The sequence below is a fragment of the Carassius carassius genome, chromosome 8, assembly GCF_963082965.1.
Source record: "Carassius carassius chromosome 8, fCarCar2.1, whole genome shotgun sequence".
In the NCBI taxonomy this organism is placed as follows: Eukaryota; Metazoa; Chordata; class Actinopteri; order Cypriniformes; family Cyprinidae; genus Carassius; species Carassius carassius.
Window position 1 is genome coordinate 18,762,889 of NC_081762.1, and position 21,600 is coordinate 18,784,488.

Consider the following 21,600-nt stretch of genomic DNA (forward strand, 5'->3'; position numbering starts at 1 on the left):
AAGTAAAAGGTTAAAATAAACCCTATAAACCCTAAGTATAATAAAAACGCTGTCAAATGAACTTTTTTTTCTCTTTTTGACCACAGATGGTCAAGATGTTTTAAAACATGACAAATAACAATTTCTGGGGTCAGAATTGTATTGAAAAATGTGTCCATTTGTCTCTGGTAGTTGTTTACATCAAAAGTTATGCCACTTTATATCATATTTAGATTTTTCGGGTTTGGTGCAAAGGGTTAAAAATAAAGCATTTTGGACATTATTTCAGCTTGGTACCCAATTTAATCTTAAAATAGACACTTGAATGATAAAGAAATAACAGGTTGTGGGAAAAAAAATCACCCTATGCGCTTGAGAAAACGAAAAAATCGTTGATCCTCTACACATCTTTGGCCATTTTTTGCAATTTTTGTCCAGAAATAAGGTCAATATGTTGTCAAATGTCAAAAATAACCATTCCATTAAATTCCTGGGGTCAGAATTGTATGGGAAAATGTGTTCATTTGTCTCTGTATGTTGTTTACTTCTAATGTTATGTCACTTTCTATATCATTTTTTTATTTTTCGGGTTCCGGTCAGGTGCAGCAAAGGGTTAAAAAAGAACCCTTTGGGACATTATTTCAGCTTGGTACCTGGCAGATTATGAAAATAGACACTTTAAGGATTTAAAAAAATCAGGTGGCATAAAAAAAAGCCGGGGGGTGCGCGTGGACCACTATTTCCATCTAGACTACATGTTTAATTAAGATATTTTGTAAATGTTTACTACCGTAAAATATATCAAAACATAATTTTGGATTAGTAATATGCATTGCTGAAGACTTCATTTGGACAGATCCTAACAATATTGTCCTATCCTATCCTAATGAGCTTATTTATTCAGCTTTCAGATGATGTATAAATCTCAATAAAAAAATGACCCTGTTTGTGGTCCAGGGTCACATTTTTATTACCTGTCTGCAGGGACAGTTTTAAGAGTTCATTTTCTATTCACACCAAGTAGAACCCACAAATTTCTTGAAAATTGCCATCTTTATAACTTCAGTAAGAGAGCAGTGATCTGTCACTACTGTTGAAACCACAGAATATAAATATAGTTTTCATATTACCATAGCCATAAGAACTCATTTCTAGTCTGTGCAAAGGCTGGATCACATCTGAGGACATCTTTATGCCAAACCACATGATAATTGTCAGCAATTTGTGAGGTATGTGTAGAAGATGAGACCGTTTGATAGTAGATGGAGATTGAGGTGAGAAGGGTTTTGGGAAGAGAGGGCGGAGGATCCAGTCGCTGGGAACACTCCCTCTGCTTAAGCGTGTATCTTGGAGGGAAGGAGGTCACCCGTGTTCAGATTATGCCTTCAACGCAAGCAGCACGCAGGCTAAGAATACCACAGGTCACTGGGATCTCGCAACTTTACAATTCGGAAAGACGTTTGGGGTCCATAACACTACTCTGGTGAACAAATCATTTAATTTTGAAATATATATATATATATATATATATATATATATATATATATATATATATATAATTTTTTTTTTTTTCAGGAGTCTTGGCTGTTTCCATACATTGGATTAAATTGATTGATTACTGCAAGGAAGTTTTGTAGCTTTTTGTTTTTCAATTAAACTTTGAGGATTTCATCAGCTTGGAGTCGTGACTTATCCTCTCAAAAGTAGCATAAACGGGTGTTGTGTTTGATCCAGAAACTTTAAAGAAAAAAAACATTGAAACCTTATGTTTGTGAGGCCCTGTGTTTTTATTTACTCTAGCTAAAGACTTTAATTTCACATTGTGCTTAGTCCTTAGTCCTTCGAGGTCACAGCTCAAGGGAGTTGAGCTTCTAGAAAGATCTGTTTGTTTTCTATTCCAGTTTCTAGGATATTGTTTGTCGTCCATCTCCGTAAGCACACTGTAGATTATGAGAGAAGCCCTGTGGTTTGGTAAATAAAGTGATAGCATGAGGAACGACTGTCAAAAGTCGATAAACTGAGCGGCTTGTAGCAGTAAACATTGCACTTTCCTAAATAACGATGACTGCTGTGGAATCTGAGTGGCTTAGACATCTGAGTGTCATTCAGAGTTGAACTTCAAGACCGTAGTCAGACCATTCCAGAGAAGACCGATATCAGGTAAACACCCAGAGGTTTTGGAGGGACAAATACGATCTTTATAGACTGCTGCAATGGAACAGAGCTCTTCTGCTGCACCGATGGACAAACAAGAGTGTGTGGTTGAGTTTGTGTCCTCACACCGCAGCAGAGGGAGGGAGGACAGCTGTGGCAGCCGAACCCGAGGCTGCCAGCGACTATTTCCTCTGCCTGTACTCCTCCCTCTCTGCTTGCTGCTTTGTGTTTGGGCTCAGGTGGAAGGAGTGGTTCATTCCAGCTTCCGCAGACTCAGTGGTCGTGAAAAGAAGGAGATGCAGAAGGAGATTTTATCCATTCTGGGTTTACCGGGCCGGCCCAGACCTCACCCGCCGCTGCGGCCCCCTTCCTCTGCCCCGCTCTTCATGCTGGACCTTTACCATGCCGTGTCGTCCGAGGCTGATGATGGACTGGGTTTGGGCTTCACTCCGGAAGGGGTCAGTCACGCGGTGCTGCCCACCTTAAGCACGCACACGCCGCCCCTTGGCACAGTGGTTAGCGAGGCAGACACAGTTATGAGCTTTGTCAACCTGGGTAAGTGACAGCTGGCAAGGGTTAAACACACTTCATTTACACAGAACACATTTATTACTATACAACGGCTCATGTGTGAACATAAACCACGTTTGAATATGTGTAAATGTCACTGTGTATTAGACCAAGTGTAATTTATTTTAAAGCAAGATGAGGCAATCTGAACATTTCGCAATGAGAAGTTTGTTGAAAGGTTTTTTGACACTTTCTCTTTATCAGACTGGAACTGGAACTTAATGTCAGTGTTAATTTAATATTATTTATATATTCTATATTTGATTTATAGATTATCTTTATTAATATTTTGAATTAACTTTTAAAGTTTTAGTAATTTTGTTGAGTGCTTTTGTCATTGTTAGTTTTTGTTTTGTTTTAATATTTTGATTCAGTTTTGTGTGTGTGTGTTTCAAATTCAGCTTATTTTATTTCAGTTAGTTGCCAAGGCAATACTTTACTTCTATTTTAAAAAAAATTTTTCATCTAATATTTATATTTGAGCTTTCAATTTAATATTTATATTTGAGCTTTCAATTTATTTCAATTTAATATATATATATATAAATATATATATATATATAAATTTTTTTATAGATTTAGCTAACATTAAAAACACCGGTTTATATTAAAGCCCTTCTGCCTTATGCCATGTATAATAATAATAATAAAATAAGAAGCAAAATCACACTGTTAGATATAAAGTCACGATTAGTTGAGCATGTAGGACTTGACAGTACAATCCCTTAGAATTATCAGCACTTTGTTGACATCTTAAATGGGGAGTAGGAGTAATCACTTCATTGGGGTCATCAGGTGGACACCCTCTTTCCTCTGTGTTTTGTTGAAATGCCCACGACACCTCCAAAAGGTTCAACAGCAACACCTGGGGTCAGGTGCGCTCCCCTCTGCTTTTATCCCCCTAAGTCATTTTGCAGCCCATTTGGGATCATTTCTTTTTATCCACGGCCAGTTGCTGTTTCGCTCAGCAGCCTCTGACAGCGACCTAATGGCTTGTCATAAGGCCTGTTCTCTGACTCCTAACCCCTTCAGTAGCCAGGTTGTTGCCGTGGTTACAAAACCTCTGCCCCCAAACTCTATGGGGAGCAACTGTGTCCACCAGCCCCATTCTACTACTTTGGTTAATAATTCTGAATACTTCAGCCTTTTACATTCATTTGCTTCACCAATTGCAGCCTCCCATGGCACAGTTAGTTCCACGCTGAACAAGGACAGTATTAGGTCTGGCCTGAGATTAGTTGTAATTATCTCAGGTGGAAAGCTGAGCATCTGGTCCAGCTCAACCTGCATTTTCCAGTCCCAGGCAGTGTCCAGCAAGGTTGTTTTCATTTTTGTAGTTGGCTTTCCTGGAAGCTGTCCTGATCTTACGAAGGTGGTGGCTTTTGAGAATCCAGGCCTTGGAGGAGGGAGGGCATTGATGGTGATTCTCCTTCCCTCCAGGATAATTGCCAGTTGTCTCAGAAACTGATTGTGCCTCCAGGTGTAATGTCCTTGGGAAAGACTGGTTTTGCAGCCAACAATGATTTTTTTTATCATTGCAGGGGTTTGACAGAGAGGACATGATGGATCTTCTCAAATCCATCAGTTTAGGTTCTTGGGTGTGGGGAGAACATCATAGGTGGCTCTGATGATGAAGCTCAATCTGCTTCCTTCCATCCCCCAAAGATCCTTCCAGATAAATTTGCATTGCTCCAGATTTTCCCAATTAGTCCACTGACCATGTTTGGACTGCGAGACAGCCTTTGTGCATCTCTCTGCCTCCTCTTGCTGCTACCATATACATACCATTGCAGGAAGTCATGGCCTAGTGGTTAGAGAGTTTGACTCCTAACCCTAGGGTTGTGGGTTCGAATCTCAGGCCGGTAGTACCACGACTTAGGTGCCCTTGAGCAAGGCATCGAACCCCAACTGCTCCCCGGGTGCCGCAGCATAAATGGCTGCCCACTGCTCTGGGTGTGTGTTCACAGTGTGTGTGTGTGTGTTCACTGCTCTGTGTGTGTGCACTTTGGATGGGTTTAATGCAGAGCACGAATTCTGAGTATGGGTCACCATACTAGGCTGAATGTCACGTCACTTTCTTTTTCTTTTTTTACCATATGGGTTGGCTTGTCCCAAGTCAAAAAACCCCTCTTCCCTGCTACACATGTCCTATAATGTCTCCATGCCTGAGAGTGGATTTTGCCTGCTGTATGGCCTCAGTCGGGGTATACTTGCTCCCAGTTGCCAATCTGGGAGCAGTCGCTTGTATTATAGCATCTTGAGACTCGGTCAGAGTCATGTCCAGTATCACTTTGGTTCATGAACTTATACTATTCAATGAGGCTAGAGACAGGCAGTTCCAGGGCACTTTTCCCATACAGGCCGATATTGCTGAGGAATCGCTGGAGTCCAAGCCACTTCTTGATATAAAAACTGACTGTGCTCTCCAGCTTCTTCATTTTAGTAATGGGGTCCTTGTAGACTGTTAGAGGCCACATTAGATGAGTGATCAATCCAAATTGCAGGCACACACAGTTTCAGCTTGCCATGAAGCAAGGTATTATTTATACTGTCAAGGCCTTTAATGGTTTCTTCCCTCAATTGTTCACTCTGATCCGAGTCCATGAGGCTTGCATTGTACCATCGCCCTAAGCTCTTGACTGGCATCTCCAGTACCGATGGAATGGGTGTTTCATCAGTGTGGAATCTCTGATCTATGAGTTTCCCTCTGACAATGGAGATTTACTGGGTTTTAACGTCATACACGCCCATATTATGTTGGCAAGAAGCTTTGCCAGTAGACATTTGGTACACGCAATGGTTGAGGTCAGGGTGGTCATGTCATCCATGTATGCACAAATAGGAGGAAGACACTGTCCAGACTGCAGACTTTGTCCTCCTACTACCCATTTGGTCAAATAATCCATTCCATTGCCATGGTAAAGGCTGGGGGAGATGGTACACCCCGCCATTATTCCCACTTCCAATGATTGCCACGATGTTGTAGACTCAGTTGTTGTAAGGCAGAATTGCAGATCTTTGAAGTAGTATCTGTGTAATGGTACTTTAAAGGCTGTCCATAGGAGAGAATAGGGGACGGATGGGCCAAGTCCAGGAATAAGATATGCAGACATATTCCTTCCCTTTTTTGAGGCATCCTTTTCATTTGGGATTAGCACTCCACCTGCTTTTTGCCATGTTTTTGGGATCGTTTGCTTTTTCCAAACCACTTTCACTTGCCTCCACAGGAACTGAAAGACCTCTGGAGCATTCTTGTACAGCCAGTATGGAACTCAGTTTGGTCCAGGAGCTGAAGCTGCCCTTGCTTTTCTCAGTTTTCTCAACCTCACTCCACCTTGGAAGGCTGTCATCTAATTGATGTTCTAGCTGAGGAATGGGTGGCATGTCTGGTGGTATCACCCTCTGCTCATATCTCTGGCTGTCTGTGTGTGTTGCTTTCAGGTTTTCCTCCAGCTCATTCTTTGACGCTTTAAGTGACCCACTCTTTTTCTTTGCAAAGAAGCTTTCAGAGCTTCCACAATTCTGAAGGGTTCTTTGTAGTTCTTTGTAGAAAGACATTATTGTTCTCTCCTTCTTGCTTCAGGTTCTGATGTTTTCTGCTCTCCGCAGTATTCCCAGGTGTTCCTTTAGATATACTTGCATAAGGTTTATGCCAGCTCTCTCTTCCGGTGAGAATTTCTTCCACTGTTTTCTCAAATCCCTTCTCTCTGTGACCAGGAGCATTATTTCTTGCTACCTTCTGGACTTGGAAGCGGTTGTTGTTTCCTTCTTTCCTCTCTCTTTTGCTCAGAATCTTTCCACCCCGTATGACTAGAACAGATTGCTCATTTACCCAGCTTCTTATCCAGAGTTCATTCAGGATCTAACTCAGGTCTGCATTGGCTGTTGTCTGCTCTTTCTTGCTGCCGGACTTTGGCCACTTCACTTGAGGTCTGTAGCCTTAAGTATTCTTCTCCGTAGCAAGCTGCATCTGGTTGGGTTCCAGGTTCTCAGATGTTGTGCTCAAACTGGATTGTGGGTTTTGTCCTGCCACTGAGCTTACTTAGTAAATAATGATTTATTATTTTTATTTAATTTTTAGTTTATTTCTTTTTTTTAGTTTTCGAGGAAATAACAGACTTCCATGTGTCCACAGAAATTGACCTTGACTTAAATGTCATTGCAAAAATGACTAGAAAGTGGTTAGTTATGAGAACAAGTGTAATATATTTTTTTTTTGCAAAAGCCACTTGGTTTAATATTTTAGCTAATACAATGACATTTTAATTCTGCCTTCGGTGCCCTAATGTTTTTTGGGGGGCCAGTTCTAATAATACATAGCACAAAAAGCCAGATATTCATTTGCAGGGACAATTGCCAGTGATTTTGAGAGGCTGACAAGGCTTGCAGTGTGTATTGATAATACATTCTGTTCACTGAGACAGACCCACAATCACTCCATCATCTCTTCCTGTCTCAGCCCAAACACAGACGATACTTATCTGTCAGGAAACAAACAACAGTTTAACATCCCATTTACAATTACTGCATCTCTTTCCACGTCTTTCCTGCCCCACTTTTATTGGTCAGTATCACCCCTTTCTCAGATGTAACAAGTGGTGTTTACTAAGAAAGGCATCACTATTATTATTGCTCATACTTGGGTTAGTGATTTAAACAAACCCGTAACCCTATGAAACTTTGCTGCAAAACTCTTTGCTACAAACATTAATGATGCCTCAAATCACGTGGAGAGGGTGTGTTATTGCTTTTCTAAGTGATTGGACACTCTTAAACAATGGGTCCAAAGACTTGAATTTAAGTTAACTTAAATAGTCAATTTTTTACTAGTGTGGGGAACATTTCAATAATATAAAAAACACTTTCTCCAGTAGTCTCTTGAAAATAAAGGTTCCAAAAGTGGGATATTTGCTATGATGAAAGAACCATTTTAAGTAAAAAAAAAAAAAAAAACAATAATAAAATGGTTAAAGAACATTTGAGTAACCTGAAACCTTTTTCCAATAGATTGTTGAAAATATATGGTTTAAAACAGGGGCTTCACAACAGTTCCATTAAAGAAATATTTTGGTTCTCCAAAGAATGTTTCAGTTCTTAAAATAACCATTTTTATTTGCTTTAAAGAACAAAAAATTTAAAGAACTTTTTCCACTACATTAAAAACCCTTTTGTATGTTTTTTCTCAAAAATAAAGGTTCAAAAGGGGAATTATACAGTTACAAAAATGAACCATTTTTGGCTCCTCAAAGAACTTTTCAGTGATAACTTAAATGATCTTTTTTTTTTTTCTAAAGAACCTAAAGTTTCTAAAGTTCTAAAGTTTCCATGGATAATAAATGTTCCTCATGCAACCATAGATGCCAGTAAAGAACCTTTATGTTCAAGAATAGACTTTTCACATGACAGACATATTGCAAAATCACTCACAACACTCTAGCATCATGGCCTTGAGTTCATGATGTTCTTCAAAAATCGTAAAAGTCAAGTTGTTTCTCCTGCTAGTTGTCTTTAATATAGTGTTTTCGTTTTCTCTATGCTTTTCTAAAAGTAAATCTTGATTATTGTGGATCTACAAAGGCCAGTCCAGATCACGCAGGCCATGTGATGTTGTAGTGGGCACACAGCTGTGGGGAATTACAAGCCCCAATGAAAGGCAGAAAAAAGATGAGATGAAAATACCGTTGGGCACTCCTCTAAAAATACAGTGCTGGACTGTAATTAGTGGTGGTGCGCTTAGCTGCAGCAGCTCCACAACGCCTCTAATTACCCCACTGCAGAGCCCCAGCCGTGGGTGTCAGTCAGATCTGCCGAGCTCCACCAGAACAAATGTTCAATTTTTTGTCTCCCCTTCTTCTCCTGCCAATCAGTCTTCCAACATGTCTTCTTCATCTCAAGTGTCTTCACACATATACTCTGTGGTAGTTGTTGTTTTTTAATTCTCTCTCTGGCCTCTGTGTCTGACTGCAGTGGAGCAGGAGAAGGATCTGCTGCAGCCTCGGCCGTACTGGAAGGAGTTCCGCTTCGATCTTACTCCGCTTCCTCAGGGAGAGACGGTCACTGCTGCGGAGTTTCGCATCTATAAAACTCTTACCATGGGTTGGCGTGCAAACCGCACCCTCCATATCTCTGTCTATGAAATACAGAGGGAGAAAAGACACAGGTCACAGTCATATATGATCATTTATACAGATTTGTAGTACTGAATCTGATTCAGGAAACTAAGATATAATTTGAATATAAATCATTGACATGAAATACTTTTTTGGTAATTCAACATTCATCAATGTCCCTGAGATCCATTGTCTGTCATTATAATGGAAATGACATTAAGATCTTGTGGTTCGACAGGGAGCCTGAGCTGGTGTTGCTGGACATGCAGAGTGTGCCCGCAGGTCAAGAGGGTTGGCTGGCATTTGATGTGACTTCTGCGAGCAATCGCTGGCTTCTCCACCCTCGGAGCAACTTGGGCATCCGCCTTTATGTGGAAACTGAGGAGGGTGAGCTATTCCTTATGCACAGCTTGGAGGCTAAATAACTCTGAAAGCAAGTCTAACATCATTGGATGTTGCTTCTCACTACAGGTTTGACTGGTACTGAATTCTGTTATAGCAAGCAACAAACATTTGGTCTAAAGTCATGAAAAACAGGCTCTTTCTTGGCAAAGCTTTGACCTATTGATGCAAAACATGTTCAGTGTCCAGGGTCAAATGGTAAAATGCTGAAGTCTTGTTTTCACAGACCGTTCATTGTCAGCCGCATGGGTAGGTCTGGTGGGTCGGCGCGGGCCGCGCTCTAAACAGCCTTTCATGGTGACATTCTTCAGAGTCAGTCAAGCCCCTTGCCGCCCACCTCGTGCTCTGAGACACAACAATTCACGCAAGAAAAAACCCAAGTACGACCTGCCACACCCAAACAGACCCGGCATATTTGGTGAGCCACAATAAGCAGTTTAAGAGGCAGATTGTGTTTAAAGGAGCATATGAAATGATTTGTTTTTGAGCTATGATAATCTCACTTGTTCCAGACCAAAATCATGCCAGCAGTGGACGCCAGGCCTGTAAGAAACATGAACTCTATGTCAGCTTCAGCGACCTTGGCTGGAAGGTGAGATATCCTGGCTTTTATACATTTACACATTCAAACACAAAGTTACAAATAAGTCACTTACATTTTAGACCGTATTAAAAGTTGATCTGTATATTTTTGCTCTGCCACTGAAAAAAGTAACAAAAAAGTTAATGAATGAACTGAATCAAGTGTTTTTAAATTAACCAATTAAGTGAATGATTCAGTGATTCACTTATCGCCACACATACAGACAGGAAAGTCTCTGTGCTGTGCTGAGTATTTAAATATTTAATTTATAAAATTCCCAAAAAAATTTCAGGACTGGGTTTTGGCCCCTCCAGGCTATTCTGCATTTTATTGTGATGGGGAATGTGATTATCCTCTGGGCTCTTGTATGAATGCCACAAACCACGCCATGATCCAGCTACTGGTGTGTAATCTCTACTTTAGATATTTTTGTATGCATTGCTAGGAAATGTCTTCAAAATGAACTAATTGTTAAACCGTCTCCTCTGGCAGGTTCACCTTTTAAGACCAGATGAAGTGCCCAAAGCCTGCTGTGCTCCAACTAAACTCAGTCCCATCTCAGTGCTCTTCTATGATGACAACAACAACGTTATTCTCAAGAAACATCGAAATATGGTGGTCAAGAACTGTGGTTGTCTATAACCTCTTGTACATTCAAATTTTAAATCTACAAATGTAGATGTATTATACTCAGAGGCACTATATTTAATATACAGTGATTAAAAATTTATTTAGCCAGATTTGAGCATTCTTACCTGTCCCAAATGATTGACAAATGATAGTTATTGATGTGTCATGATGGTTTATCAGCATATTTGTACATTTTATTGAGAGTGGATTTAGGACTGGAATCCATCCCATAATAATAATAAAAATACATATTTTGCATAGCTGTCTTACATTTAAACTGTCCAAATTAAACTGTCTGATTTCAAAATCATGTTATGCATTCAGTAGTTTGGTGCTAATTTAGTTCACCCAACAATGAAAACAATGGCATCATGTACTCACCCTCATACTTCCAAACTTGTAAGAGTTTCTTTTTTTTTCAGTTGAGTACAATAAAAGATATTTTTAGAAATTACCAGAGTACAGTATGTTAGCACATGGGGAACAAAAGGGGCTCCAGTCAAGGTTTTAGTTATCCACATTCTTTAAAATAGCTTCTTCTGTGTTCAGCAGATGAAAGAAATATATACAGGTTTGGAACAATCAGTAAATGATAAGATAATATTTATTTTGGGTGAACGACCCCTTTAAGAAATACGTTTTCGAAATGATTTCTGAGAAAATTCTCATCTTCATTGTCTGCAGATTCTTTAGATTGTGTAATTTGGTGATGCCAAAAGCGAAAATTAATGTAGATAAGGTAACCGCTTATTAAATTGATTTACCAACAAGAGCCGATGAAGCAGACCCTTTTTGAAACCAGAAAACAAAGAAAAAAAGAACGTAAACTTCAGTATAGCGTTCACAATGTATGAAGATTTGCTGACGGAGAAAATCTTGAATAGTAATGCCAAGGTTGCTTCTTTCTTGTTGAACGGGTAAGGGATTTTTGTTTATTTTTAGTAAAAACGCTCAATAAAAAATAGTATCCGTGTACGGAGACTGTGGTATCAGTTATTAAAGGGTCATGAAAATTATTCATGAGACTGCGTGTTCTTATCCTATGAGAAGGCGTTTCTTTCGTTTAATTATTCACAGCAGCTTGTATCGATTTGCTATGTGAGATCGCATACTAATTAAACGTTAATGGATCGAAGGAGAACGTTTGTTTTTTTGCTTTGTAACAAGAGTTCTGCACAAACGCGAATAATTCACTTGGTGAGCATAACCGTTTTTACAGCTCCGTGACAAATCCGTGTATCATTCGTTCTTTTTTTATATTCAATTAAGAAATCAAAATCGGAAAATCGAAAAAGGACTTGTTTTTTCCTTATTCGTTTCATATACAATATTTAAAAAAAACAAATAATGACTGTTTTTTTGTATTTTCGATTACATGCTCAAATTGAAAATAAGAAATACGAAAAACGCCTCCAACACGAATCTGATTTTGATATTTAGTTATCCAACTTGGCATGACCCGGATGTAACGTTAGCTGTGAAACAGGGTTGCCAAGTCGGCATAACAAAACCCTCCCAATTGCTGATCAAACTAGCCACAAAACGGCCATCATTATCCCAACTGAATTCCAGAGGTGTTCCCCTTCTAAAATAATAATAATAAAAAAAATTGTACTAACTTTCCGAAGGGTAAAATTAGCGTTTTTGTATGGTAAAAAGCGTTCCACTTCCAGGAGGGAAGAAGGAACATTCAAGCGGAAAACCGTATACCTGGCAACATTAATGAGAGAGCGCGCACGATCATCACTGTCTGACAAGTGACAATCGACAGAGAAAATTTATATTCAATCGATCACAATGGCGAGTTTTGTGTTCTTTAGAGAGAACAAGCGAATCACTTTGAAAGAAAACGACCTGACAACTGACAAGATTGGCAGAATCTTTCAGGTAAAGTTACTGAAGACTCAAATACAATGCCAATTCACGCTGCATTGTTAAATTACACCTTAAATTCCAGTGGTCTGGTGAATATCCTGAACTTGTTTATGTTGAAAATAAATATTTTAAAGGTCCATGCCCCCAGTGTGTACATTACTGATGACAACAATGTGGCTCTGTTTCCTGCACCTGATGGCCACTTCAGTGTTCTTGACCTCACAGTAAGAGGGCATTATGAGGTGCACGGTGAGAGCATCAGCGTGGATACACCTGTAACGCCCAACCCTACTCGCTTTTCATTCCACCGGCCAGTCAGTGCAGCAGCGGGTTCTGCAACTGGTTCTTCTGCAGTTCCAAGAGCAACTACGCCAAAAACTTTTCAAAGGTAATCAAATTAAACAATTGCTCTTTGAAAAAACTTGAAACAACTGAATATGTTACACCTAGTACATAATTTAAGCATAATATTAATGCTTTTTTTCCAGTGCATTAGTTACTTTGTCATCCAGTCACACAAGTTAATTGCCAAAAACATAAAAATGCTGAATGCATGTAAATATATACCCCTGATTTCATAGACAAGGTTTAAGTCTATTACCAGACTAAAATGTTTGTTTGAGATGTTTTAACTGAAAGCAACTTGCGCTAAGATATCTTAAAATGTGTCAGTGCCGTTGTTTTGTCTCAAGATGCACAGCAGTATTGTTTTTTAAAAAAACATTTAAAAAAGCTACTTAAATGCCCTAATTGAACTAAGGCCTAATCCTGGCTTAATATAAGCCCTGCCTGTGAAACCAGGACATAATGTACAGGAAGAGGATTCTAATATCAAATGTGAAAAAATGCATTTGTTTTTATAATTATTTAGGAATATTTTCATTGCTGAACTTCATGATGGCAAGTTGGAGACAAGCAAAACGTTAACGGTGCGTTTTTCTGAGTTTGAGTCTTCAGTTTCGGGTATTGTGAGTAAAGTTAAAGAGGCTCTTGGACAAGAAGACTCACTTATCCTGACTGATGGCCAAGGAAAGGAAATCATGGATTCTGAAGGAACCCGAGGTATAGTTAACATTTTGTATTTCTTATTATAGCAGGATTTTCACTGCCTCAAGAACAGAACATGTACATCATACTTTGTTTAAAATGCTTCATAATCATGTTATAAATTATTCCAAATCTTTTGTTTTATAAATTATTTACTATACAGGATCAGCATACTGGAAGCAGAATGCACGGAAAGTATTTGCTGTGCCTCAAGAAGAATTTCTGCAGCTTCGAGAAAGTAAAAGGAGGAGACTGAGGTACAGAAAATGCTGCATTTCATTATTAATTCAATTCATTACAATTTCAATCACATTTGTATGGATTTTCACCTAAATTGGCTAGATATTCAGTATTTTCTTAAAAGTATATTTGAGAGTTCAGGTCTTAGTGCAGATGCACAGCATCACTTGGGCTCAGTTGGGGCCACTAAATTCAGATGGGTTGATGGACTGGGACCTTGATTACTCTATTTATTACAAAAATTACTTTTGCTTAACATGTTTTTTAAAATCACAGGTTAATACATAGAATTACAGTTAGACTGCATGAAGCCCTTGAGACTTTTAATAGGTTAAAATGATTGTATCTGCTTACTTTCACTGTCTGTTGAAAATGATTGTTGTATGATTTAAATGTTTTCCAGTCGACGAGAAGATACTGGCCTCCAAGAGGTTGTGGAAAATGTTGAAGAGGTTGTTGCAGCAGCCCAGGGACTGCAAGCAGTGTCCACAATGATGAAAGGGCTTGTGGAATTTGCCAATTCCAATCGGAGGACGACAGTATCCCTTACAGATGCAGAAACCACAGCTGTCAGAGATGCTTTTGCGTGTATAATCTGCAAAGGTTTGTATAATTTAATTTTATATTCTTCAAAATAATATTTTAAAATATTAAATTGTGTAAAATCATCAAGCAGTGACTAAACCTGCCTACCAATATTTGTGTGTATATACTATATATATATAATTTGTTTGTGCTAATCTAAACTTGATGAATACAACTGATTTACCACTTTTCATAAAGACAACAGTGTTCCACAAATGTATCAAATAGTTTTCAAATACTGTAACTGTATCAAATTTGCAGGTCCAATGAATGAACCCATGGTTTCATCATGCTGCCAAAGCCTTATTGGCTGCAGGATTTGCATTGAGGAATGGCAAACAAATTCTACATCCTCCCCAAAATGCCGTGCTGATGATTCTGCCAACAACATACAAAGACTCATGGGTCTCTCTGATGCATTGGCTGCACTCAGAAACATACTCTTGGATTAATACTATATATTACTAGTATTATCAAACATTGCACAATTGCGTATTACTGTTGTTTTTGTTCTTTTGTCCATCTTCTCAAGATATCCAGTTCTAGTGCACAGTTAGATGTGCATCACTGCATTTGGTTATTTGATTTTGTTTTGCATCCAATCTGTGTATTGTATTATTCAATACAATTTTACACAACTGTTTTTTTGTTGCAAAATACAAACTGAAGCAAAATGTTTAATATAGTTATGTCGTTTTTTGTATTGAAAAAATATAGATCTCAAGATATCCAGTTCTAGTGCAGTTAGATGTGCATCATTGCATTTGGTTATTTAATTTTGTTTTGCATCAAATCTGTGTATTGTATTGTAACATTCAATACAATTTTACACAATTCTTTTTTTTTTTTTTTGCAAAATACAAACTGAAGCAAAATGTTTAATATAGTAATGTCTTTGTATTGAAGAGTTTAAACAAATAATTTTAAATACAACAAAGTTCTTGGCAAAAAATGTACTTGTCTGTTTATTCAACTGATATTTGAGCATGGTGGCAGCTAAATACATGCATACATAAATTGAATCCATTATTTGTATACCCAGGCTGATTTTATAGACTTCACAGTAGGCTTACTACATGCCTAATTAATACTGCCAAATTAAGACTTAACTGCTTAAAAAAAAGAGAGAGAGAGAATTGATGTCACTTTTCATGCATATCTTTGGGTTACATTTATGAGGTAAAGCAATGCATCCTGAAAAAGGCTATATTCACTGTTCACTGCTTGATTGTAAAGTAGAGAGATGTCTGGATACTTTTCAACAAATTCCTGCTCTGCATGACATCTGTCCTCCTCAGTGGAAAAGGGGTCCGTTCCAAAGGTAGACATCCATGTCAGTGACGATCCCAACTCCTGCTCGTACATATTTGCCACAACAGAGGCATTAGGCAGCAGCTCATCAGAAATTTTTGATGGACATCCACTTGCTGCAAGTTCATTTGGTATTCCACGACCTAAAACAATTAAGCATGGTAAACAGCTATCAAAGTGAATGGCAGTGATTTTAAAGTGCCTATTCAGAAAAATATTTTAAAGTCCTCAGAGCATACCTGGGATACTATGAGCATTCCATGCCTGCACTACTTGATTTAGTCCAATTTGGCTTAACTGACATGCCAGGTTTGAAGTGCAGAATTTAGTTAAACTGTCCTCCATGTTGATGACTTCTTGGTCTAGCAGGTGCACCAGGGCCTGTTTCAGTGGGTAGTTCACCCGATTGTTCACTTCTGGCCAAATCCTTTCAACTCTAAGATTCTGAAAAACAATATTTCATATTATATAAAACACAATGAAGAATGTATGCTAATAAGGAAAATAAAGTGTCAGTTTGAAATGCACATATGTATTATTAATTACATATTTTTATATTGGTTGTAGTAGTCTAATAGTTGTTATCAGAATTGCAATTCACCATTGTTGAAGTTGTTTGGAGGTATGGTTGTCTGCTGAGGTTGTGTCTGTGTCTTGACAGCTTCTCTTGAATGTATAGGGACAAGTAAAATTCCCTACCATGGTCAACCCTGAGCTGGTCCCACATGCCATAGTTAACTACAGCAGATCTGAAATAAAAAGATGTAAATTTGTTGTATGTGCACATGACAATTCTGAGGAGATTTTTGACAGCAAAGCATATTCACTGGGTAACACTTCAGTATGGCAAACACATCTAACTTTTAGTCACTATTAACTATGCCTTTTAACTAGTTAAAAGTGAGAATTGGTCCCCATATTGAAATGTTACCATTCACTGCTTGTTACATCCTCTGAACATGCTCACCTGTAAACTTCCTCATATATTACGAGGTTGTTTTTCACTGGCATTGTAGCATTGGCAATAATTTTGCTGCTGTAGCCATCAACTGCCAAAACGTGTGTTACACCGAACATCACGAGCTTTTCATTTTGATCAAGGTGTAGTTTGTGGCCCATATATTCGGCATGATATGGGACTGGGTTAAGATTACGTGCACCCTAAACAAGGGGGAAACATTTGGTTATTGCAGGCTTACATTTTGAACCCATAGCTCATGCATTTACAGAATGTTTTTTTTTTGCTACAAGATAATTCTTATAAATGCTGGTTATATTTAATTAAGTTCCACCGCAAATACTGCAAAGGAAATTTGAAGTAATCATATTTCACTAACATTCTTTTTTTGCAGGGTTAACATTTACATGTTTTTGGAATGCTTCTGATAACAAAATGTTTTAGGACTTGTGCCACAGTTTGTATGTTGAAGGAAGTAACGAAAGGAAACAAAACTAGATGCATATACTTGGATCTCATGACCACGATTTATGGAACAAGTAATCAAGATTTGTTTCTGTCTAGATGAGGGTGATTGTGATGTCACTTTATCATGCTTATTATTATTATTATTGTTTAATACAGAGTGGGAGCACAAGTGTAGCAAAACTTACTTGCCGTCGCAATTCATGGTATGGCTGATGAATTTCTCTCAGCAATTTTCCGACTCCCCAGCAAACAGGGGACGTCCCCCGGACGTTGCGAACGTCTACTTAGGTCCGCATTTGGTCCGGTTTATAACGTTCGCTGGGGGACATTCCAAGGACGTCCACTTATTAAGAAATTATTTTTTGCATATTGACATTACTATGGTTTTAGTACAAATAAACCATAGTAAAAATAAAAAACATGGCTATTTGTGGATATGGTTCTACTAACAAAAATAAATAAATAAAAAATACTATGGAACAAATCATGTTTCTTAAGATTGGTTTAGAAACTACTCAATATACTGTAAAACATGACCTTTATATTGATCCTTTACTCATATTACAAAGATCCAACCTGATTTGTAATAATTTTACTGCATTTAAAATTAATAAAAAGATGATACATTGTAATTGTTTTCATTGAATAATTTCCCCCACCATTACTATGACTTTTAAATACAGTCAATTTAATGTGCTGCATAATCTAAATCACAGTGCACATATTCAGGGCAGGCAATAGTGGAAGCATTGTGCAGTTATAGATTAACTGATTAAAAAAATGAAATATGACAATGTTAATGTGTTTTTTTTTTTATTCAGAGTCTTTGCATACTTCCATTTATGAAGTACTGTGAAATAAATAATTGTTGCATAGCAAATATCCACACAAGCACATTAAATCAAGAAAAAACAAACTTGAATGTACAACTACAGCCCAAATAGAAAACTTTTATTACTGCCAAGGGTTCAAAATGTAAGCAAAGCAAATGAAAACAGAAATGCAGAATGTGCAGGAGAGGCGGCCATAAAGGATGGGAGCAAGTCCAATGCTGAAATTGCTGGAAAATAAAAATAAAGATACAGGTAAGACATAAATCCTCATGTAAACTTGGGCAATTTCACAGTCTACACCCATCATTTAAACTGACAAACTGTTGGTCAGGCTGCAACAAGGTATTTTTTTGTCCCAAAATAATAATCATAATAGTAATTACAGTTTCATGCATAATAATGGATGGAAATATATGATTCTCATCAAAATATTTTCAGAATAATCTTTTCTTAAATTATGTGTATTCACACAATGCAAGTCAGACCAATGTGGTAAGGCAATTTCATTATTTGGACAATTGGGGCCGGTTGCATCAACGCAAGTTACAACTTAGCCTAGTTTTGACATAAATGGGCACTAAGTTACAACTTACGTATTACTAAATGTTTTTTCGTTGCACCATTAAACTTAGTTGAAACGTAATTCTACATATTAACTAAATATTTACAGAAGCCTCCAATCAGGAGTAACGGTTGGAATAAAATAGCAGACAGACTGAACTGCATCAATAAGCTCTCGTTTTACCTGACAGACTTCAATTATTTATACCTGTATGATAATGCTGACATTTACACTCGCTTACATTTTAAGAGAGAGAACATTATGTGAAAAGCTTACTTTGTTAGCAGCTCTTCAACACGAACCTGTCCTAAACAGAGCACAGCTCTGTGCATCTGTTGTGCATGTCAAATAAAATCAGTCATAATCAATAAATGACATTTCTTATATTTAGTCTGTATCAGTATTTATTTATTGATACTTATTAATTTTGTTTCAAATACAGTTTCTGAATGTTATTTACATATAAAAACACATTATTCATGATTAAGTATCATATTTAATGGAAACTTATTTTTACAGTTAGTAACGTGAGGTAAAAGTAGTTAACAATAAACTGAAATTCACAGCATTTCAACAACTTCTGCTCACATATTTGAAGGCTGCTGTTCTGTTAGATCATTGAGAGTAAAAATCATATTAAGCGACTACGCATTACTTTACGAAGAGCTTACAACCTACTAGCTACGCTGTGCCTTAAGAACTAATGGTGCAATGGAATAAAGTACAGAGTAAGTTACAAACTAGCTAGTAGTTATTAAGACTCTAGTGTGGACTTTACGTTGCAATTTAAGAAAGAACTTACGAATGGCTGGTGCAACCCTACCCTGTTCTTTAAGGATACTTTTACACCAGTATTATTAGTGTTTGACATCCAAAAATATTTCAACCCTTTCTGTGAAGTATGCCGAACAATTTGTGTCTGTAATGACAATTTTTGGTCACACGTTTGTAGTTTGTCCATTTGAAACATTTTGAAAAATGTATAGTCACATTTGTTTATATTTGATCAAACTTGTATTGTATATTCATTCTTGGTTTTTTTTTTTTTTTTGAGAAGATACAAAATTTCGGCTCTCAGTATCTTAGATCTGTAGGTCAAAAGTGACCAGATTTTAAAATGCAGCACAATCTATATTTATGTATGATTTAATGCCATATCAGCAGAAATGGCTATATTATATGTACAATGTCATGATTACATTAAATATTAAAGTACGCCATCTTTGAATTTTATAGTTTTATGTATAGGGATTTAAACGTGATCCAGAAAATGCTAACTTTAGCCTAGCATACGATCCTACCCTCCCTGCAAATTTCCGTCGAAATCCACACCTCCAAAACACATGAACGCACATAGACCTGAAGTGAGACGACCAGAGACAACGTTATTAGATTACATCATGTGTCATTCAGCAGTGAGAAAACTTTACAATACAGTGAACAGCACTACAATAACCAACACAAACAACACTATGCCTGCCATTCTCGCTCTGTCTGCATGTATGATGTCTGCATAAACACTAACAGGCTATGCAAACACACGTTGACTGACAGGGAACACGCTATAATTTCATTTGAACTGAATGCAATGATTGAACAAATATTTTATGGTCCTACGCCTACCACAGTAGGGCTGCATGTCTTGAATAGCTCAAGAATTAAATAATTCTATAATAATTGGTGTGATTTTGTAGGTAACTGTACCTTCATAGAAAATAGATATTATAAAAACTCTAATACAAAATTCAATGTCTGGAATAGACCTTTTAAAATTCCATGATGTTCCAGAAATTCCATGACCCGTGGGAACCCTGATAAAAATACATTTAGACTGCTTAACACAGTTCACACTGTCTGTCCTAATCCGGATTTTTTTGTGCATATCCGATTGAAATCTGATACGGTTTACCAAGTCTAAACAGCCAAAAATTACATTTAATGCGATTTTTACGATTTACGATTTTTCTGTTTCAAACTACATTCATATTCCGGAATGAAAAGCTGAGTGAGGTGGATGAGACGAGAACACCATATAATATGTGTGAAAATAAATCCTTGAAATTTTTATTCCCTATCTGCTGTATTTAAATGTCCATGATTGGTATAATATCGTGTGTGGTATATCTTTTCATATGTTCCGATGGGATTTAATGCCAAGATAAGATGTAATGTAAATTTATAATTAACTATGTATTGTACATAAAATATATGGAATTGCGCATACTATTTTGTCATTAATTTATGAATTTTTGTTTAGTTTGGTTCATTAATTATAAATGTTATTTGTAACCTGCAGTAACAGTTGGAAACATTTAGGATATTGTAAGTAATCAACTGAACAAAACATAGAACACTGTCCTAGTGGGTTTTTGGATATTTTACTGCAAAAATCTTACATAGTGCACCTTTAAGACATTACTGACTGGGTTTACATTAATTTTGCATCATAAAAGCATTTTGGTGTGTTTTAAAAGAGAGAGAAAATGTAAGCAAGCAGAATACGGGTGTTTCTAAAACACAGTTAAATCTACAGTTAAAATCTAAGCTCAGAATTGACCCAGAATCATTAGAAAGAGACTCATTTCTCCCACCACTAATGTGACCAACACAATATTAGATCGCTTAAACACAAACTGTTCTTTCCTGTAGGCGTAACGTGCCAAGTTGATGCTTTTCCTCTTGCTTTACTCTCGCGTCATGTGACCAGACTGTAATCGCAACTTTTACGGTTAAAAAATCGTGTTTTATCATATTGCGATATTATCACAAATGCAATTAGTCGTTCAGCCCTAATATGTATTAAACAAATGCTAAGATTTGTAATAAATTCATGTTCCGTATTGAACACCCCATATCCATTTGGTTCACACAGATACATGTACTATTGCAGCCCTAACCAATATGCTATTAAAATACTGTATTAAGTAGAGATGGGCATTTTTCAAAAACATTGTATTCGAATATTTGGGCTCATAACAATTGAATATTCGAATATTCGTTTATTTAAATGACGTCTAACGAGAAATACGTTCTTTTTTTTTATTTGTCAAGTTTTTGTCACCAATTCTGAACAAGATGTGCTAAGCAAAGTTTCTAACCGCACTTTGTGTTTTCTGTTCTTAAACCTGACTCCCTCAATGAAACTTAAAGGACGCATATGTCTAGAGATGATTTTGCTGTCTAATAAGGAATCATCTCGGCTCACTCGGCGCTCACCTGCAAGACTCATGAATGCAGTGATGGACAGCTGTCTTTCCTCATTCGACTGGTGTTTGGATTTCATGTGATTTCTC

The 21,600-nt window shown here is 37.3% G+C and overlaps 1 protein-coding gene across 1 annotated transcript; it reads left to right on the top strand.

The window, feature by feature from the left end:
• Positions 1 to 1,543: 1,543 nt before the first annotated feature.
• On the top strand, positions 1,544 to 10,447 carry LOC132145451 (bone morphogenetic protein 8A-like). The gene is made up of 7 exons (XM_059556494.1): positions 1,544 to 2,688; positions 8,671 to 8,863; positions 9,052 to 9,200; positions 9,442 to 9,633; positions 9,728 to 9,807; positions 10,091 to 10,201; positions 10,291 to 10,447. Exons 1-7 carry the CDS (start codon positions 2,193 to 2,195, stop codon positions 10,438 to 10,440), a joined length of 1,371 nt encoding a protein of 456 aa, XP_059412477.1. The 5' UTR covers positions 1,544 to 2,192; the 3' UTR covers positions 10,441 to 10,447.
• The last annotated feature ends 11,153 nt before the right edge of the window (positions 10,448 to 21,600 follow it).

Excerpts from the sequence above, each read along its gene's own strand:
- LOC132145451 (XM_059556494.1), top strand. The coding sequence starts at position 2,193 with ATGGAACAGAGCTCTTCTGCTGCACCGATGGACAAACAAGAGTGTGTG. Across the intron at positions 8,864-9,051 it reads CAGAGGGAGAAAAGACACAG|GGAGCCTGAGCTGGTGTTGC; the intron begins GTCACAGTCATA and ends GTGGTTCGACAG. Across the intron at positions 9,201-9,441 it reads TTATGTGGAAACTGAGGAGG|ACCGTTCATTGTCAGCCGCA; the intron begins GTGAGCTATTCC and ends TTGTTTTCACAG.